Raw genomic sequence first — 22247 nt, 5'->3', positions numbered from 1 at the left:
GGGTGTTTTCCCCCGCCGCTGTAACACGTGGCGCCGCATGCTTGGAGGGTTACCCGAAACTACCCCGCTGCCCTACACAAAGAAGATGTGCGATCCGAACGGCTGGCCTGCACCCCAGGGTAAGATTGACTGTTCGAAATCAGACCTTTCCAGGGCAAACCAGTGAGTGCTGTCGAGCGGTGATCAAAAATGCTTGAAATATTTCCTATCCTAGTCCAGGCACTGCGTTTAGAATCAGAGGCATTTAAGCAAATTGTAGCCAGCAATTTCTTTTTCAGATTGGCGGTGAGCAGTGACTTCTCAGAGCGGTCAGGAGGACGGGAACTGCATTCAAAAATAATCCTAAAATAGAAAAACTGGTGGGACGAGTACTTGGTCATGTAGCTAGAGCCTGAAACTGTTTTTCAAATGTGACGGCACTGAAGTGACAAAGTCACAGCAGAGGAAATTAAGATTTAGGTTAGAGTGCAAGACTAGAATGTTTTGCCAAGTCAAAACTACACTCGGGCTCGGATGAAGCAGATCGTTAACAGCCATGTCCTAACCAGATGGCCCCGATCGCTGTCGGATTCTGCGTCTCCGTAGCAACGTCGGGAAGTCTCCCTCCTCTCTGATGGCATGCAGTGAAATTTCCACTAGCACATCCCCAGGCATCGGGCGCGACACCAAGAGCCAAGAGCTTGGTGTGCTTAGGTGAGGTCTAGTGTAGCGGGTAAAGATGCTGCGTCTCAAGTCTGGGCAAGTCCTGTATGTTATACCAATAAGGGTCCTTAAGCAACACTCCTCAACACCACACTTGCCTACCTTTGTGGAAAGAAAATCGCCCTGGGTAAGTGCGGTAAATTAAGTGTTGACAAGCAAATGAACTTCATACAGCCCAATTCTCATTTTAAGACGTACCAGAAAAGGGAGGGGAGGGGAAATCACACTGCAGCCAGGAAAGTCTCAGCTGCGCTAAACTCGTAGGTGTTCAAATTCTGCTTTAATGAAATATTGAAGGACCGACGTGTTAGTCAAGTTAACACACAAAATAAAACCTAAAAATTGCATGTAAACAGACAAGCCATGGCTTTGTAATTTTATTACTGGAAAAATCACAGTAAATATTTTCCAATTTGATACACAAAGCGCTTTTTTTTTTTTTTTTACTTCAATCACTTTACAAATGTACATTTCACATTCACAGGGAAGAATCAAGTGTACCATTTTATTCCAAAAGCATAACTGCTAATATACAGTCTCATCTGATACAGTACATAAATATCCACCATCTTATCTGTAAAACTGAAATTAGGTGTGATTACAGTAAAGGATGGAGGGAGAGAAAACAAAACGAAACACAGGAAGCAAGGAGTCTATCCAGATTTATTGAAACCTATATATACACACATCAATCAGCCATAACATTAAAACCAACAGCCTAAGTATTGTGTAGCTTATGCTCATCTTGCCACTCAAACAGCTCTGACCCATCGAGGCGTGGACTCCTCATACCTCTTAAGGTATGTGGTGTCTGGCACAAAGAGCTTAGTAGTAGAGTAGATTCTTTAAGTCCTGTGTGGTTTGAGGGTGGCCTTCATGGAATGGACTTGTTTTTCTAGCACATCCCACCGATGCTCGATCGGACTGAGATCTGCTGAATTTGGAGGCCTTGATCTCTGTTATGTTCCTCAAACTATTCCTGACCGTTTTTTGCAGTGTGACAGGACGCATTATCCTGCTGAAAGGCTACTGGCCTTCTGGAATACCGTTGCCATGAAGGGGTGTACATGGTCTGCAACAATGTTTAGCTAGGTTGTATGCTTCAAAGTAACCTCAGCATGAATGCCAAGATCCTAGGTTTCCCAACAGTACCTTACCCATAGCATCACACTGCCTGCACCAGCTGGCCTTCTTCCCATAGTACATCCTGGTGCCACCTCCTCCCAAGTCAACAACGCACGTGCACCCAGACATTCACATAATGTAAAAGAAAATGTCATCAGACCAGGCCACCTTCTTCCATTACCCATGATCCAGTTCTGATGCTCACAAGCCTATTATAGGCACTTTAGGTGATGAATAGGGTACTCTCACTGGTCTGTAGCTATGCAGCCCCATATACAGCACTCTGTGTTCTGACATCTTTCCATCACAGCCAGCATTAGCTGCTTCAGCTACGTGAGCTACAGTGGCTCTTCTGTGGGATCAAACCAGACGGGCTAGCCTTCACTCCCCATGTGTATCCGTGAATGCTTGTGACCCTGTTGCCAGTTTACTCATTCATTGGACTACTTTTGGTAGGCACTAACCCTTATATACCAGGAACACAAGACATGCTGTTTTATAGTGTTGTTTAGCGCTCACAATTTGTCCCTTGTCAAAGTCACTCTGGTCCTTACAACTGCATATTTTTCCTGCTTCCAACACATCAAGAACTGACTTTCCATTTGCTGCCTAATACATCCCATCCCTTGACATATGCCATTGCAATGAGATATTCAAATGTTATTCACTTCACTCGTCAGTGGTTTTAACGTTGTGGCTGACTGGTGTATGTTACACTTACTGATATTCCCCATCTTTCCACAAAGACTATACAGTAGAAAAGGAATGCACTGAGGAGGATAAACCTTTTAATTCAACAAAGGTCATTTAAAAGTAATGAAACTATTTGAATTGTTGTATTTATATTTAAACCTTCATAGTTGCAATACTTTAAAAGCCCTGAGCTCAATTTCTCATGTTTATCAGGTTAGAAGTTTTTTTTTATTTTTGCATGTTTGGTTTAGTATGGCACAGTTCTGAAGGTATTTAACATACCTAAAAATCTTATCTATCCACTCAAAATGTGACACTCTTTCCTCTCTATGGAAAAGAAAAACATAAAATTCACATACACTTACAGCAAGGACACGATAGCCATGAACCTGCAGTAACATTCCAGCCTGCTAAATTCATCCCATAATGAAGTAAAACGAAAAGCAATTAATCAGTTTCCATGGGAACCTTAACTTCTTTTCCTATATAAAACAGTACCATGGATTTGCGTACGTACATTAAACAACATCCTCTTAGAGTACTTACAGTACTGCTCCACTAATCACCCCATAAGGGCACTGCATATGGTGAGATGATCTACGGTCATGCAGGTTTGAGCATTTAGGTCTGCATGCATGTTGGGTAATGGTTTGGTTTCAGCTAACGCAGTCTCTCAGCACTGGGTTTCGGATCATTATCTAATCTGACAGAGGGGGTTTATGGATCAGTGAAGAAGCAGATTCCCAGCACTATAACACCTAGACACAAACCTAACAATACATTTACTGCAAATAACAGACATATATGCTGGAGGTAAACATATATAAGTTACATAAACTAAACTACATACACTATTTACAAATATACATAAGATTTTTAATATATAAACTGTATATTGCAAATATATAAATTAGTGCTACTGAAAATTCAAACAATTATTTAGCAAAATGTAAATGGGTATTTGGCAATGTAAACACTACAGCATGCACAGAATGACACTGAGTGCCTTCACTTTTGGTAGTGGAGTATATCCATTGAACTCATACCGACACATTTTTCGGTTATGATTGAACAAAATAAGGAAAGAAAAACTCTCAAAGAGATTGGATGACAAGCAACAAATAATTTAGTTTTAAAGTGTCATTATGCCAAGCAAATCAAGATTACTAAAACATGAGCCAAAATATCTTAAATTTGTATGTGCACACGCAACATACTGCAATACAGCTTAAGCCTTTGATCCATTTCTACAATATTCAATTAATAAAACATTAGAATTCTGTTTATACAAGCAATATACTAAAATGTAGTGACCAATTTGGGGCATGGAACGAAAAGGGAACCAACAATGAACTGAAAGCAGTAATGATTCATTGCACTTTGCTCACATTTCCTTACTTCCTGCATGACGTGAAAACCCAACAACGAAGCCGCACAGAAGACACTGTCTTTTAGAAGAGACAGAAAGCCTGTCATTAATGCTTACTTATATACTGGGCTACAAAGAACACTTGTCTTTATTTGGAAAAAGTACTGTACTTTACTGTTTGGGTTGTACTAGAAACTGATATAAAACCCCACATGGCCACACAGTGGCAATATGGAAAGGGACAGGTAACATGGTTTCTCTCATGAACACTACAGGGTGTGGAGAACTGTTTAAAAAACAAAACAAAACAAAAAAACTCAATTAATTTCCCACTGCTCTACACTCGATTTTGGTTGTGGGAGTGTGTGTGAGTGAGTGAGAGAGGGTAATCGTGCTTCTCTATGCTTGTCGGTTACCATACATAAGGGGGATAATATAGACGGAAATATCATCACCAGAGCCGAGCCGATCGTTGGTTATGCGCCAGCCGCGGTCCCGAAGCACACCCCTGGCACGCATCACTAGATCCTGGGCTGCCATGGTGTACCTGCAGGCCGAGGGGAAGCCACCAAACGCTGGTCACGCAGATTTCAGAAAAGGTCAAGGTTCATCCCAGAATCTTTCTGATCCCCTGCTTTTGTTTTGTTTTTATTTATTTATTTTAATCAGACAGCTAGCATTATTTATTTATCAGACAGCTAGCATGTATTAAAAGAGCACAAATTGTCCAGATAGGGTGTCTTAAACAGACAATGTTTTGTACAGTAGATCATAACTTTTATGGAAGCCCAGTGAATTCAGTGGACAACGACTTCACAAATGAAAGCACTAAAATCATGAAATTACTATATAGCTGATTAAAGTACTGTTTTTTCAGCCTTTAGGAAACAAGACGTTACTTTCACTTAACCTCATTAGTTCATTTGTTCAACAGCACTGTATACACATTCAAATTTGGGATTTCGTGTGTAATCCGAATCAAAACATCATACCTATGCAGGTCATCTGGGTCACAGTTGGCGAGGAAAGATGTAACCGACTCCGCCACTTCCTCATTAGAGAGAACATCCCACAGGCCATCCGTGGCCATCACCAACACGTCATCCGCCCCATGCTCATACTGGGTCAAATTATACACTCTCACCTGCCCCCCCCCCCCCCCCCCCCCCCACACACACACGCGCGCTTCAGTCAAAGTACATTACTGTCATTGATATAGCACTTATTGTTTAAGATAGACCTTATATATTTTGTACTTCTAGGTATCAGCATTCATCCCTGTATTCTACAGTATTCTAGTTCATTGGTATGTTTAATTCTAACCTACTGTACTGTACTAGGATATATTCCATGAGTAAATGACAAAGCACTTTTGTAAGTCGCTCTGGATAAGAGCATCTGCTAAATGCCGTAATTGTAAATGTAATGTAAATGATTCCTATAAAACAGCTTTTACTGCATCGAGACATCTGAAGACAAGCAGCCATAGGACTGGATTCAATCTAAGCCCCTCTAGTGTGTTCCAGCAGAATGCTGTAACACACCCCTGCTTTGTGGGCCAATGCACGCAAAAGGGATGGATGTAGGATCGCTTAGGACAGAGGTACGAGTCCCAGAGTGAAGCCCACACTGTTTGGTGCATCAGCAGCAGGCGACTGAAAAAGACAGGCAAGGGTGCTCAGAACACTTCCATCTTCTCGGGGGAAAGAAACCGCAGACGATTTAAATCGAGAAAGCACAGCTAAACCGCAGGAGTGGGGCGAGTGGATCTGCAAATGAAATGCTGTGTGCCGGGTGAACTCCAGCTGAACTCGGGGCGTGACGAATTAAAAATCAACAGAGACGCTGGAACGGGAGAGTCAGAAATAAAGATCAGACGAGACGAGGAGAGGCGAGGCTTTGAAGGCAGCGCCAGAGATCTTCAGCAACAGGGAGGCCTGCAAGCAAGGCTAGGCAGGGAATTCACGTTCTGCACTGGGACAGCAAGCAGACCCGAGGGTAGTAAGGTCTACAGAGCCAGTGGGCCAGATTTATTAGAGCAGTCATATACGCCAGCATGCATAAAGTTCAGAATACTGGAAACATCTGTGTGCATATATGACATGTAGATTACAAAAACTGGGTTTTCACAAAATGTTCCTCAAGCAGTGGCTCATGAATGTTTCTAGTTCAGGAAAGGTTTTTGATGAACCTCATTAAGTGTTCTCCAGGACTAGATGTACCATGTAGTTCAGGACACCACTGCCTTGTATAGTGTGTGGAGCTAGCTTACCTCTGGACAGCAGGAGAGAAATGGCTTAATGGAGATATTGGAGTCATGGACTTTGAGGTCATGGTCGCCGAGTCCACGAGTCACTCCTATTGTGGCCATTACCCGAGCCTGCAGAGGCGTGGCATTTCATTAGAAACTCTGCACATACGTGTGTACACACACACACACACACACTTTTTTTGTGTGTGTCAGGAGTGTTGACACCTCACTTATAAATCCTGTCCTCACTGGACAGGGCATCATAATACAGAGCACAGAGTCGCTGCATAATGGCGTCTGCTGCCAGTGCTAGACCTGACTACTTTTATTTAGTTCCCCCTCTGAAAACCACCCACTGTTTTCACCAGCACGTCAAAGCCCAGGCAGCCTGCCTTTTCCCGCCATAATCCTCTGCGGACTAAGCCAGTCAGAGACGCTGTGCGTGCCAGACGGCCCTGTCATGTCCAGGAGACTTCCCTCGCGCCTCAGAGCGATCGGGGAGAGAGAGCGAGAGCACGTGCTGCCTTGGTGTCAGTCACACAGCCGCCCCGTGGCTCTGCCGTTCGAGTGATGGCGGAAGCTAATGACTGTCTGCAGAACACAGCGGCCCCGCGCTGTGACAGCTCTAAGGCTGAAGCCGAGTGACGCGCCTCGGGGGGACACACGCCAGCGTCCTCTGGCACGCGCGTGCTCAAGCCTTCTCCTACCACCATCGTTCTTTCGCGCCCTTTCTGCGCTTCTTTCGGCCTTGAGCATCTGCTCTTCAGCCGTTTCTCTTTATTAACCGATTCTCCTACTTTCTCGTCTCGCTCTGGGTTGTGTCCTGCTGTGTCTCCCTTCAGTGTCTTTCACCCCTTACTCTCCCCCGACTGCTTACCTTCTTCCCTTCTCCGTATATTAAGGGGAACCGGAGGTCCTCGTCCTCAATGGTTTTATATGCCCTGCAAACAGGAAAAACGTAACAGCGCTGAACAGTGAAACTCAAACACAGAATGCACAACTGCTTTCATAATCTTTGTTTGCACATTCATGTACAAAAATAACATTATTTATTAACATTATTAAATAACATTTTTTAAAATCACTCTGTTAGTGTAGGATGAAGATAGTCATGTTTGTTCTGTTTTGTTTCAGGCATGGACTGTCCATGCCCCCTAAACTGCTCCCTCTGACCTTGTGTAGTACTTCATGTCAGAAGATTTCCCTTGTATCTTTAGAACTTATGATAACCTGTAGCAGTTGGATAATCTAGCTGCTCCCAACCTCATCACCCCATGACCTTCTCACACACACACACCCTTCCCTGTAACACTTCCCACATTCTCTCTCATACACACACACACACACACACACACACACACACACACACACACACACACACACACACACACACACACACACTTCAGCTCTACAAATACCCTCCGTCTGCTGCGAATAAACTAGAGCTTCAATATAATTGACTCTGGTCTCTTGATTTGGGAGACTAGACAGAAAGGGGGCATGCTACACTCCAACTGAATAAACCTACAGCATATTTAAAACACACACACACATGCACAAATAGATATTTGTGTGCGCACACAAACATACAAAGCAGACAGATGCCAATGAAGCTCAGTGAATCAAGTTGTCTAGCCATTTCATAGCCTGTGGCAGACTAACTGAAGAACATGTCTCTAACTAGAACACTGTAAAGCTCTCACTTTCATCCCTCACAAAGAGAGCATTTCAGAATGCAACCCTAAAGCCATAATGAGAAAATGCCATCCGATTAAGAAGAAAACAACAGACCAAATGGTTTTTGTAAAGAATTCCATGCAATATATACCTCTCTAATTTTATAGCATACAAATTGCAGCATTTAACAAAAGTTCAAAATATTGCACCAAGACAGAAGTAAAAGAATAAAGAAAGGTTTTTATGGTACAGAATGAACAGAATTAGGTGATGAGTGTGGCACTGTCCCGCAACACCCTAATCCATAACCTTTCCCCAAACACTTGCCTCTGACCAGCCCCCTCTACAAAGCGACTGATTTCATACTTTTATTTATTTTCAGGTCCATTCTTTACATTCAGCTTCTCCTAGTACTATTCAATCTCTCTGGTAGTTCCAGTACTTTGGGATAGTGCACTAAAGAAAGTGCTTAAATCATCTACGTGCGCCAACCATGGCCTCATGTCATGTAAAATGGCAGTCCCATTTCACGCAAGTCAGACTTTTTAATATCTATGAGAAACTTGATTATCATCATCAGACGTCAGATTTCACCATTCCCCAGTGAAACATTTGCACACATTTTGTTCCTGCCCTTCCTTGTATCAGCTGGTCAGAGATGTTGAAATCATTGACAGATATTAAAGTAAAACCTACTGACCCCAGTGCCCCTGTGGCCTTGTTTGGTGTGACCCCTCAATCTCCCTTTCAACTGCAGAAGCCGTTTTGTGTCTTGTTGTACTTCTTTTCCGGCAATTAAGACTACTTCATTGAAAATCTCCTTTACCCTACCTCTTATGCTATATGGATTAGAGACTTTTTTGGTGTTGTGGAACTGAAGGAAATTAGATGCATTATGAATGGTTTCATATGGGAATCATGTGTTTATATAAATAAATATATCCATCCTTGACCTTTATGACCTGAGCATGTCACATTCCTCTTCTTGTGTTTTTCTTTCACTTACATCGGTATTTTCTTTCCCTTTATTTGTTCTTAATGGGGACTTTTTGTTTGCTTGTTTTCCCCTTCTTGTATTGACTACCTGTTCAATATTGTATTTACTGTTACTTTGTATCTTATATCATTTTGAAAAACTCAATAAATTGATTGTTTAAAAAAATGAGTATGTTTAGAATATAATGATAATGTAAGCAGAGAGGAATCTTCTGCTTGATACCAAGAGATTTTATTTCTCAAGCAAAAACAGTGTGCAAACAACTATGATAAAGCCAATAAATCTTAAACAACAAAGTGCCTCATGTATCACAAGGAGCTCTTCGGGTGTAGAAACTGATAAAGACCTGCATAACCGTGGGCACATTAGGACTTTAATGTGATATTTTCCATTCATTCACCATACATCCATTTACTTACTCATCTAATAACCCCTTTCATTTCTTTTTTTCTTAATAAAGCCTAGTACACTTCACAAGACACACCCACACAGTGTTCTCACCAGCCAGTCATGGTGAAATCCCGGTATAGCATCCTCCTGCCTACTTCCTTCCTCTGGATCCTCCTGGGGAACTCCAGATGTGTGAACTCTCCCCCAAGCAAATGGGGCTGCATATAACCCTACACGCAAACCGAGCACAGCAAGGGAACATGACGAGCCTCAATTATCTGGGATTATTATTAATGATAAACATATATGGTACTTCATATACCAAACTACACACCAAGCATAAAACATGTTTCAGATTTTCTTAAAATGTTTAGCACGTTGATGGAAGGTCAAATCAAATCGCTTTCATTTTTTCCTGCCACTTTAGCACAGATGTGAAGGTGAATGAAGAGTTTGGGTACACAGTCCCCCTCAAGTCTGTATGTACACAATATATACACATTCAATACAGAATAGACCCAATTTTACTGCCTTTTCCAGAAGTGAAAGCTATAAATGTACAAGCTGTGAATATGCAGATGCAGACGGTTTTTTAATGGATTTTAAAGGTCTTTTTGCTTTTTTCTTTATGCTTTCCACATGTGACATTGTAATGGATTCGGTTCTAAAGATTTCAATTAAGTGGCGTTTCTTCCTAGTTTTCAAACTTTTTCAAACTAACCAAGAACTGCAGCCTTTGTCTCTCTGAGTCAGGGGTGAACTCTGTAGACATGGGGATGATCTCTGCATTCCGGATTATGATGGCTCTAAAGGGAAAGATCACACACACACGCACGCGCATACGCACGCATGCACACGTACTTGAGCAGTCAATATTCTAACAATTACATCAAACTTGCAAACGGAGAGGGGTAACTGTAGTCACACTTCTTAGAGTGACCATGCAAATTAAGCTCTTCCTTCTCAGGAGACGAGACCGATTTCCAGTGTGTATTAATAAGCAGACGTGCAGTTTGATGCCAGCGTTGGACTTGGTTTTGCAGGGCACATGGCCTCTCTCTCCAGAGCGGTACCAGCGGCGAGTCAGTAGGGCTGGAATATTTTTAGGCCACTAATGACCCGCTCCACATAACCTCTCATTAACAGCTGCTACGCAGCATGCAGAAGAATGTGGGCTGCCCAGGTGCAGGAGGGAATGAGAACCGCTTCAACCACTGTTCTCAGAGCAAGCACTGCAGGAGCCCCGGGCAGGCAATAAGCTCATCAGTGTGGCCTTGGAGGAAAATCTTCACCAATTCATCAAGGTGCCTCATTTTCAATACTCGTCATCAGGGTTTCTCAGTATCAGCGCAGTGTTAAAGACCGTTACTCGTCTTACTGAACTGTAATTAATAATACAGTTACTCTGGATCAGTGACTGTGGAATGTAAAGTTGAATAACTTTCTAATAAATTCCAAATGCCGCCAGTCTCCTAGCCTGGAATGGAAGGTGCCTCCATTACAGGCAGTATTGTCCCCAGTGCCAGTAGCCCTGTGAAATGGTAATGAAGCCCCCTGAAAGTCCTGTATGCAGTATATTGGAATAAGTGAGCAGAACACACCTGCTGTCACCTGCATTGGCCACGTACAACTTGCCCAGAATGAACGTGGCGACCAGTGCAGTGCATCCGCCGGAGACATTATACCTGGACTTTTCCCGCTCGATCTGGGCATCCTTACACACCCACACACACAGAACAGATAACAAAAGACAGTGGTGAAATTAGTTCTGTCAAGTGCATAAGGTAACGCAGCATACCCTACCAGAATGACATGTTTTTGTCTGTCTGTGTGTGTGTATGATTGACGCAGTCATCAGAGAGAATGCCGGTGCAGAGGAAGCAGACACTCCGTCTCATGGAAGACTCCCCAGTGAATTACCAAATCAGTGGAAACTGCTAGTCACTCCCTGCTTGTCAGAAAAAAAAATCTGTAAAACTGCCAGGATGAAAATAAGTCCTGAAAAGTAGCACTTACCGAAACACACATGCATACACACACACACACACACACATACACAAACACAAACAGAAAGCTTCCCATCAGTTGTTGAGTTTGCTTTTTTGCTGACACACTCGGCACTAAAGGGTTTATCTGAATGAATGCTCCTTTCTCCCTCTCGCTCTGTGTGTTAAATTCAATGGTTCACATTTGTATTGCTAAAGCTCTGATGAAGAAATTACCATGTTAAACAAAAGACAACAACAACACTTCTATTACCATTATTACTTTTACTGTTACCTTTGTAACAGGTGATGATGATGATGATGATGATGATAAAAGGCACTGTATCTCTGGTATCTAATATGGTCACCCACTGTCCTTCAGACTGTGGCAGGAATGAACATACAATGCTGCCAGTGTGCTGTACTCATTTTCAAGAAAATATGGCAGCTCTCGCTGTCGCTCTCGCTCTCTCTCTCGCTCGCTCTCTTTCTCTCATCTCTTTACTCCCTCCCTCTGGAGCCCACAGGAGTTCTGGGTGCTCTGAAACTACTGAAGCCATTGTAGTCCAATGCTACGGCCCCAACAGTGTCTCTGACAAGGCGCACATCATCCACATCCGTGTCTCATCGGAAAAGGTGTACAAAGAAGCACGCGTGCTGGCCTTGTGACGACACCACAAGTTGCAGGCCGATCAAAATGCCAACGTATTTGGCTACGACGTATGTGCCAAACGACGTCCATCCTCCGCGCAGAACACTACGGACACTGCCCCGAAACTGGAGGGATTCTGGTTTGTGCTCATTTCATGAGCACGGCAAGGCTCCAGGGTGCACACGCGGGGCAGCAGCAGCAGACGGAGTGAGTCAGTGTGTGTGCGCAGGCATGCATGTCTATCTGGGCCATGTGGAACTGAAAGCAGTGACAGAGCAGTTCAGCGGCCGAGGGGGCGGGAGGGGAAGCAGCAGCTGAGGGGGCAGAAGGCCACAGGGCAGGAGGGCAGGAAGTGGCGTGCAGGGCTGGCCATCTCCCACTGAGCTTCCTAATGAACCATCTGATGAGTATATTAGTGCTTGGTGCTTGCTGTGTTTGATTCACTCTCTAAAGTAATGGCCGCTCCTTCAGAATACGAGCATCTCGTATCTCTTGCACATTGGAATTGGACTTGTGGCTCAATAAAGCTACTGTGACCCGTATCAAGAGATAGAATGCTTGAGGAGTGCTACCACCTAGTGGCAAAAGATCACATTTTATTTTACTACAGAAAGAAATGTTAACACAATCACTGAAAATTGTGCTTTTGCATCACTAGTGTAGCATGGAATAAAATGATTTATAAGACTGTAAACAATTCATTCAAATGCAAAACGAATGTAAATACATGCGAAACTACAAACTGTATAAAATCATCTTGTTTTTCAGTCCTACTAATGACATCACTGACCTTGTATCTTTGGAAACAAGGGCTTTCACAGCAGGAGGCCGGGACTTTAAGGCTCGTCAGGCCAGTGCAGGAAACAAGTGGAAAAGTGTGGGTGCACAGTCAGTGATGTTTAAAGGGCACTCCTACAAGAGCACTGCATTACCAGAAGACAAGCAATACAGCTCCTCTTGAAGTGCCTTTGTCATATGTCCTAAACGGCACTGCTTGCTAGGACAACACTGTTCTGAGATTTATTTTTTCTAATGGAATATTAATTAATAATTGAAATTTCTTGCACGATCTTCAAAGAGAACACACTCCTCCTCAGCATTTCACAGAACATCAAACTAAATACTGGATGATAGACTTTTTCTAAGACGTGTTGCTTACTGAGACATGACAGGAGAGCACAGGGCTCTTCACGGTTAATTCTGTGCCATTAGCAAAGCCACAGGGATTTAAGCCTGTTGTGTAACAGAGACACATTCATGTGATCAGTAAGGGTTTTAAAATGTAGCGTGAAACATTAGATTACATTTTATGACAGCAAAAATTACACCCCTAACCCCAGATTAGAGGAATAAAAAGACACAACCCACACACGACTACATTAATTGCACATCATGTGATGAAGCTGCAGAAACCCTCTCAGAATAACAAAGTTCAAAGTTGAGGAAATGTATCTGGGGTCTGTGAGGCGTGGGGAGCGCCGCCCACCCGCCCGACCTCCACTCACCATCTCCTTGAAGGCGTTCTCCAGCGCGCCCACCACCAGGCTCTCGTGCGGGACCCTCTTCTCGGCAAAGAAACGGGGCGCGGGGGAGCCGGGCGCGCCGGAGGCCCCGCGCAGCGACGCGGCCCGGGTCAGGGCGCGGTGTGCAGCAGGCGTGCCACGCTGCTCGCTCTCCACTCCCAGCAGGGTGGGGGGCAACAAGGTCGTGTTGCACACCACGTCCACCACCTCCTGCAGCTGCGACACGACATGCCGCTGCAGCAGCTTGGAGGCCACAAGGGCGGCGCCCGAGCCTGCGTGCCCGTCGAACAGTGCCCAATAGTGGAAGACCAGCCCTGCAGACTCCTACATAAAGCACAGGACACAGACACTTATCCATTTGGCCCCTTACAGATCATACACACGTTTAAGTACCACTGCATATTTCAGGCAGTTCCAAGCATATTAAGATGAGGGTAAGCAGGCATACTTAATCTAATGTTCTTTTCTTCTAAAGTGTTCCCATGGCATCTGCCTCACTGCTTCATCCGACAACACTTCCAGAACCCGAGAACCCTGCCTAAACCCTTCCTGCTTTAAAGGAGTCATTTCACCATCACTGTAACACTACGTTCATAGACGCGCAGAAGCACTGAGTTTGGAGCACTGAGAAGTAGAAGCACCGAGTTGGGAGCTGTTGGATTTGCTTCTGGCGATCTCCTCCAGCCAAGCACGTGTCTGTCCTTACAGAGGCTGCTCTACGGTGAGCAGTGTCCACACACTGGACTCTGTTGAACAAGCATCAATTCACCTGAGTGTTTCTATAGAGTCTGAGGCAGTAGGCAGAACTCTAAAGAGGCATCAACAGGCCTGATGTAAGGCACTGGGAACAACCCCTTTCTTTTTTTTTAAAACTTTAGATTTATTGGGTTTTACAAGAATATATGTGAAGAATATAAGAATATATAGCAGACTAGTGTCTGCTAGTCATCAGTACATTTAAGAAAGAAAAAAAAAAGCCACACACCCACACCCACACCCACACCCACACCCACACCCACACCCACACCCACACCCACACACACACACACACACACACACACACACACCCTTTTCCCCCTCTCTTGGACTAGTTTATAGTTGGTTAAGGTAGGCTGGGAGTTTAATTACATTAGCCTTTGATTCATTTGCTTCTCTGCTTTTTGTCTGGACCTCCTTGCTTGTTAGCTGTCATTAGCTCCAATTACTCACTGCAGGTGTGGTTTCACCTTGGCCCCTAGATATGAATTGGGGAGCGGACACAACACTTACTGGACTGATAAATTAGGGCGACTCCGCTACAGACATACATGTTCTGCTTTTCATTCCAATTTCCTTCTAGTTCCTCACCTACATGAAGACCGGACCTCTCAGACTCATACACGAGGCAAGAGGGCTCTGCAATTGCCAGTCTGCTGTCCAGAAGGCCGAGTTCATCTCAGCCCTAGCGTTCCTCCAGTCGCTACACATCTGAGCTCTGACAGAGACTTTGCACCACCCCTGAGAACTCAGCGACTCCGGCTGCCCCGTCTCATTCACACATTCTCCGAGACGTCTCTCCAGGGGTGGTGCACAGGTTTACTATTGTCTCAAAACTGTTAACCTGTGGCAACCCTTACTTCACTGCTTTTTCAATCTCTTCTTTCAAATTTTGCACTTAATTTTGGTATCTGCACTGACTCCTTTATTTCAGCAGTATTCTAGTTCAACAGTATCTTTAACTCTAACCAACTATACAGGCTATAATGTATTCTATGAGTAGATGACAAAGCACTTTTGTAATACATTCTGGAGAGTGTCTGCTAAGTGCTAAAAATGTAAACTTTTAAAGAAAGACATTACAAAATTAAAAATTGACATATTGCTGAATACCTTTTTTTTTTCTTTTTCTTTTTTTTAATGTACCTGCTATAAGACAAGCCTCAATACAATATAAACGTGTATTAATTTACCATGTACTCGCAAAGTTTTTAAAACAGATATTCACTGAAATTGGAGCAGGAGGAGATATGTCAATGGTGTTATATTTACATGCAGGCATAGATGGAAGTGGTCAAGCAAGAAAAAGAAAAATACAAGTAAAATCACCAGGAAAATGAGGAAAAAGGGTATATATAGTTAAATAAGCAGCAAGCTTCAAAAACAGCAAACTCCTTCGTGAAGGATTGGATTGCCTTGGCAGACTTTGAAGGCATACACACACTGGAGGAAGAATGATCCAAGAGAGGATTACGCCAGCAATTATAGTCTCCTACTAATATTAAGTAGCGTGAAGCCACATCAGGGAGGGTTAAGAAAATATGCTTAAAAAAGACATCATCCATACTGGGAGCATAAAATCTGGCCAGAATCTAAAGTAGGACCAGAAATACCATTTGAGTGCAGAAAGGGATCAGGTTTATGCAGCAGAATAGCTGCACCTCCTGATTTGCCCAGGAATAAGGAACAGAAAGTCTGACCTACCCCATTCCTCTTGCTTTTGATGGTTTTTAAATTTGAACAGCTATTAGAACAGCTGAGCACAAACACAGGCACACCATGATAGCAGCACCCACTCAAGCACAGATGGACAGCGAGGGACAAGACACGAGCAGTTGTTTATGTGAAGGTGAAAGACTAGTTAAAGAACAACTAAACCAGTTAAAGAGCAACTATGAATATTTACACTTGGGGCATTTAGCTGATGCTTTTTATCCGAAGCAATTTACAATTATGACTGAATACAACTTGAGCAACTGAGGGTTAAGGGTCTTGCTCAGGGGCCCAACAGTGGCAACTTGGTGGTGGTGTTGGTGGGGCTTGAACTGGCAACCTTCGGATTAATAAACAAACAAAACCTTAAACTGATGCTGGAAAAACAAAATCAGACAATGCCAATCATCTCAAAATGGCATTTAAAGACCAAATAATCGGTTGACCACCAGAAGTCACCCGCATCACCAACAAAAAACATGATATTTGTGAGATGAGCTCATGTATAGCTCATGTATGCATCACACTGTGATTTGGAGGATGACAGAGTTTGTAAGCTGTACATGTGAAAGTAAAAGGCTGACTGCTAGCTTAAAGCCATCCTCACAGCTACTGCAGTGACTGTTCTTGCTCTCCTCCATTGTTGCTCTGATGATGACGATGCTAAGCACGTGTGTACAGTCAAAAAGCTACATGAATGCCAATCAGACTGTTGTCAGTCAAGTCAAATGGCCAAGAATCAGACACAAATCCGATCTACAATCACATATAAAAGTGACTCAAATCCAATTTGAAAAGTTCAGTTTTGTGCGTACACATAGCCATGAAAAGAAATCAGATTTTGGCCACATTAAGGCACATTACAAATAAAAAGAATGCACTTGTGTTATTTCCGGTTGATAATATGAACGAAGCCTAAGATGATGACAAAGCCTACACCTGGTCTAGAAAAGGTTTATCATTACTAAATGTTGAAATAATTCATCCCAGAGCCTAAACCTGCATTGAGAAATCCAGGTGAGAGTGTTTCCAACTTTCTGTTAACAAATCAACTCCAGTACTACTGAACAAGCAAAAAAGTATGGCAGTATTTGCACATTTCAAATCCTAAAAATAAATTGCAGCCATCGTGGTAAATCCTTCTTCCTGTTTTCATCTCCTTGAGACAGCTGAACATTCTTTTCACTGACCAATCCATAGGGGGTGTGTGTGTGTGTATTATATCTATATCTCTCTCTAATATATATATGGATATATGGATATATGGTGGGGGAGAATCATTACTCATATGGGCAATAGCGTGTGTGGCCACTGGAGAGGTCAAACCAATGCGTGATGTGACTGCAGAGACTGACACAGGAACAGCAGAACTTCACTAATATGAACAGACAAGTTAGAAGGTTGGCTAGAGATGCAGTGGACGTGGGTGAAACATAGAAGGAAAATGGAATAGCAATGCCTAGTGGGGCTGGGATGTGGGAATGCTACTGGTGAATTTACATTATACTCATGTTAAAGGGAAGAATGTGTCAATGGCAATGGAGTTATAGAAAGATACAGCAAAATCAGAGGACTTAAAGGTGATTGAAATTCAAACGACATTAATGGAGGAGTAGCTGTAACAAAAAGATATAGAGTCAAGAATATTCACTGTTTACTGGAGAGATAAAGGCTCAAATCACAAAAGGACAAGGAGGTACACCTGTGGAAAAAAGGGCCTGGCACGTCTGGGTGCCTGTGGCTATGACCAGGACATCCACACTGGAGTGCACTCACCTGAGAACTCTCCCTGCGGGCCAGGCCCTCTCCGTTAGGCAGAGAGGACCTCCTCTTGGCCGTCGCCTTGCTGGGCGTGGAGGACGCTCCTGGCCGCCTCTTCACCGTGAGCACTTCACAGCAGGCCTGGTCCTCGTTCAGAGCACTCTTCCCTGCATTGATCACCCTGGCAGGAAACAAGCACATGCCCGCAATAAACCACGGCAGAAAGAATACGTGGTGCTACAAGGACCATTTTAGGTTTTCGTAGGGCACGCCTTTGTTTACCTCGCAGAGCGGCTCGTTTCAAACTACTCGAAACATGACAGAAATCATATTAAGGCCATGCATGCTTACATGGAAGATACAAACCAGAACGTTACAAATCGTGGAGGACCTGTAACCTTCCAGAACCATCTGTTGGGGACTTTTCATTTCTGAAGTAGATTTTGGTCAGCATTTTCTCACCTTCACCATGGTTTCTTTATTCTGCTCAATTCATGCATCTGCATGGTTGTTTTTATCCCACGTTTTTCATATAAAAAACAGAATAGGCAGAATAGCATTTGCTTATTAAAACGCCATTGCACATGAATACAGAAGAACACGAACATAAAGAGTGAAAATAAGCAACAACAGACAGTCCGTTGATTGGATATTTACAGCTTAAGCAGGATTTGAACAGTAAATAAGAGAGAAGAAAGGCAATGGTAGTTCAAAGCTTAGGGACTCGAACAGCATCTTTTTGCTTTGCCATCTTATGCCTGTGCAAGAATAATAGGAGGAAATTGTTTGTGGAGACCGCAGTTCCTGGCATGGTATCTAATTGGGTCCTTTCCTGAATCTACTGAAGATTTAGTCCTTCAATTTGCGGGTGCCTGTTGCATCTGGTCTTCTTGGCATAGATGTCATGCACATGGCTGCCGACCAGGGCGAAACGCACATGCTGCTCTTTCACAGATTTGCTCTGTGAAAAGGAAATCAGGTCTCGTCAATCCAGCCATTCTGATAAAAACCTCAAAGGAGCTTTCTGCAAAACTTGAACGGGCTCTTTGCACAGGGACCGGAGTGTCCTTGGATGTAAAGTGAGTCTAAATGGTCTTCACTCAGGTCACTAGCAAGCAGGAGTTCCTGCCAGACATAGCAGAGCTTCTCAAGCATTGCGATGATGCCCTCGTGCCCCCTGGGCCATAGATTTGAATAGTAATAGAAAAATAAGCAACAAATAAGCATAGGGGTTACATGTAGAAGAGGACCTGTAAATATGTAAACATGTTCTTTTTGTAATTTTGGGTTGAGTGCTAAGGCAAAAGTGACAATGGCAAGAGAAAGCTGACAAGTGGAAATGAGTTACACAGTGTCATGTATGTGTGTGTGTGTGTGTGTGTGTGTGTGTGTTAGCATCAAAGAGAGAGAAGGAGAGAACTGAGTGCTATTTCTAGGTGAGGCTTTATGGGTGTATACAGCGAGCCTCCTGGACTCAGCATGACAATGTGTATGAACTTTGCTTTTTCCTGAAGCCAGCGCTTACTCCAGCAAAGCTGATTTGCACCTCTCAGCAGGGCTCAGTGGAATGAGTGCTGAAGAACCGACTGTCAGTCTGAATGCAGTGTGAATTAGTGTACAGCACAGACACAAAGAAGATTCTGTGTACTTGGTTTGATTTGCACAGTGCCTAACCACCAAAGGAGTCATAGGATTAAGAGGTTATTTACACACAAAGTCGGATAGAATTGTGTTCCCTTTAAGGGGGTGGGGGAAGGGGGTCATTTTGCTAACTAAGGCCAGTGGCATATTATTAATAGTAAACTGTTGAGGGAAAAATGGTGGCATAAGTCAAAATTGTATCTCCTGCCCTCTTGAAAAAGCTGTATTCCCAAAAGAGCAGGACTTGAGTGTGTGTGCTTGAAAGCATATTCCCTAAAGTGATGCTTGCAGAAATCTGGACGTTTAACACTGAAAACGCCATGTGCGTCTTGCTGCTTGAATGGGATCAAATTAGAAAAATCAGGCATGCATATCTGACCAAAACGGATCGATCCTTTCTCCATAAACAAGTTCGTTACATTTAATTAACAAAGTGGCACCAGTCAGCTGGTGACACGGCTCGGTTCCTCTGTGCAGAGACTGGGCAGTGTTCACTTGTGACTTTCACGAGTTTAACCCAAAGCTGTAACACTTCCACATCCGACATAACGGCGCATCTGACCCCTCAAAGCCAATATGAAAGGCAGCACTACAAGGAAATTTGCCCAATTCACAAATAAAAACTATAGATAAAATGTTCCTTGTCAAGTTTATTCTGTTGCTTACTTACAGACTCCTCACATCAGCGCCATCTAATCTTGTTCAATACATCTTTTCCTTCTTAGGCTTCAAAGAGGAATGTGAAAGGAGAGTTTAAATGAGGCATGCAAAAAAGATGACTCAGTATGCATCCGTGTGTGTGATCTTTATAAAGCTCTTGAACATCCTGAGTACATCCATCATCCAGGCAGGGACTTCGTTTTGAGTTCAAACTCCATTTCTTACCTTTCCTCAGTGGATGCCTTGGCTGGCAAAGGATTTGAAGTTAAGAGAACAATATTTTACTGCATTGACAACACACTAAAAAAGAAGACAGAAAAAGAGAAAGAGATTGCCGTTGTGTGGGTCTCCCGCTGAGAATCTCACAACTTCAAAGGCTTATCATAACCCCAGTATTCACCACTGCATGAAAAGGTATTCCTTCAGCTTTAGCCTGACAAGCACACAAAGGATGATTTGACTGAAAATGAAATCATTTCTCTCATGAAATTCTCTCAGTACAACAGGATCTGCCATGTCAATATTAGAGGATTAGAGAATTTGCATTATCTGGCATCATGTCACTTTCACCTTTATATCCATCCTCACAACCATACAGAAAAGGTTAATGTGCACCTGTTTAGTTTAAATGCTTAGCAGGAAAACTGGTCCCTTCAAATAAAGCAAGAAATTTCACCATTTAGAGGGGCTGTAGAGTGCTTTGAAACCAAATACTCCTGTCCCCAATCAATTTTTTTCCTGATATAAATCTGAAATACGTTTCACCAGCAGTAACTGCCCGCGCTGAAATTAAGATAGAATACGGCTGGATATAATCACATTTCATTTTTCAGTACAGCTCAATTTTCTGCAATTTTGGACAGGTCTCTACAGCACCCCATATGTAAACTTTTTATTCTTCTACTTTTCTTATGATTATCAACAGACTTACAACATCTTTGCAGAGACACTACCTTCTACTTTTAAGTGCCAAATCTGGACTTCCTGACAATACAATGAGCTCACTCTCACTCACTGATTCTGTTTCTCCGTTATCCAAACTGTCCCAATATGAATCACTGTGATTCATTAAAAATACATTTGGATTTGAAGCCAAGACATAAACTATCGGTTGGTATGTTTCTCCATCATGTTTAATTGGTAACTGAGTTTCAGAAGTGTACCCTTTATTAATGCCCAGTTTGTTGATCAGTGATGCCTACAGACAGGTGTTACTACTGTGCCCATCAGGTTCTGGATTTTTGACGAGAATACCAGACAAGTGGGTAAAAAAAAACCCTAGTAACAAAACACAAATTATAAACACAAATACACTACTATTTACGTGTAAGTGTAATCCCAAAACGCAGGCACAATATAGCACACCAGGCCTTCGCCTACTTCAGGCCGTCTGTAGTACAGATGTAAGGGTTTGGGTATGTGTGATGAGAGAGGATGCAACATGCATCTGTCGCTGGAAGCTGCGATGTTAGCGAACAGCCTACACCTTACGGGATGAAACGCGCGGCGCGGTCGGTCAAGTTCAGCATGGTTCAGGCCCGTGTCACATTTTCCCCTTTGATGAAAATAAATAAATAACGACAAACGCAGCCCGGTGCAGTCGGTGTTGTTAGTCTAAAGATGGGTGTGCACTTACTCTGCGTAGCCCGTCGCCCACGGTAGTCTCCTCGTCTCTTTGAGGATAAGAATCGGTCGCGCAACGTGGTCCGCAGAGCACTCGATCTCGTCCGTTGACAGCCCGAGGAAGTCCGGGCGCATGTACGGCCATTTCAGCGGCAGGTCCGCGCTGCTGAAGCGGTCACTGCTGGGGGCCACGGCACCTCCCATGAAGTGGGCCACCGCGGATTTGACGCGGGTGAGCATGTTCGCGCTGCGTATCCGTGCGATGACCTGCGCGGGTACTTTTACCTGAACACTCCCCCCACCCAACCCCAGCTTCTCGATATGTCGTTATCAGGAAAACAAACAAACAAACAAACACACACCACTTCGAGGTTTCATTCAGCCGCTGCTTGAGTCCTTGTGAACGCGGAAATACTCGCGCGATTAGCGGTCACATGACTTGGCGAGGGGCTGGACCATCGCTCAGACCTGCAGGGTGGCCCGTGTGAGCCTCCATGTCCCTGTCGCACAGGACTCCTCTGTGCTGGTTAGTTTTAGGCTAGTTAACTCGTACGTTTATTCAGGTTTGACTTAGTTCTAAATCCAGTGTAAGCCTTCGTTGATTTGTGTGGCGGAATAAGTTAGAATCCGTCTCACATTCACGCAGCTTCAAAGAAAATTCTTATGTATTGACCCCACAGTGAAAACGTTATTTTGTAAGTGGTAGAGGTCTTAAGGCAGAGTTGCAAT

The 22247-nt window shown here is 43.5% G+C and overlaps 1 protein-coding gene across 1 annotated transcript; it reads right to left on the bottom strand.

Moving 5' to 3' along the window:
• Window positions 1–1193: 1193 nt before the first annotated feature.
• LOC113573553 (protein phosphatase 1H-like) lies at window positions 1194–21924 on the bottom strand. The gene is made up of 10 exons (XM_035528509.1): window positions 21532–21924; window positions 17610–17775; window positions 13347–13688; window positions 10806–10918; window positions 9926–10010; window positions 9316–9434; window positions 7018–7081; window positions 6162–6269; window positions 4882–5033; window positions 1194–4436 (listed from the first exon to the last, which is right to left on the bottom strand). Exons 1-10 carry the CDS (start codon window positions 21756–21758, stop codon window positions 4289–4291), a joined length of 1524 nt encoding a protein of 507 aa, XP_035384402.1. The 5' UTR covers window positions 21759–21924; the 3' UTR covers window positions 1194–4288.
• Window positions 21925–22247: the final 323 nt, after the last annotated feature.

Source organism: Electrophorus electricus, chromosome 7, assembly GCF_013358815.1.
Source record: "Electrophorus electricus isolate fEleEle1 chromosome 7, fEleEle1.pri, whole genome shotgun sequence".
Taxonomy (NCBI): Eukaryota; Metazoa; Chordata; class Actinopteri; order Gymnotiformes; family Gymnotidae; genus Electrophorus; species Electrophorus electricus.
Note: the sequence above shows the minus strand (reverse complement) of the source record. Positions and strands in the feature narration are given on the sequence as shown.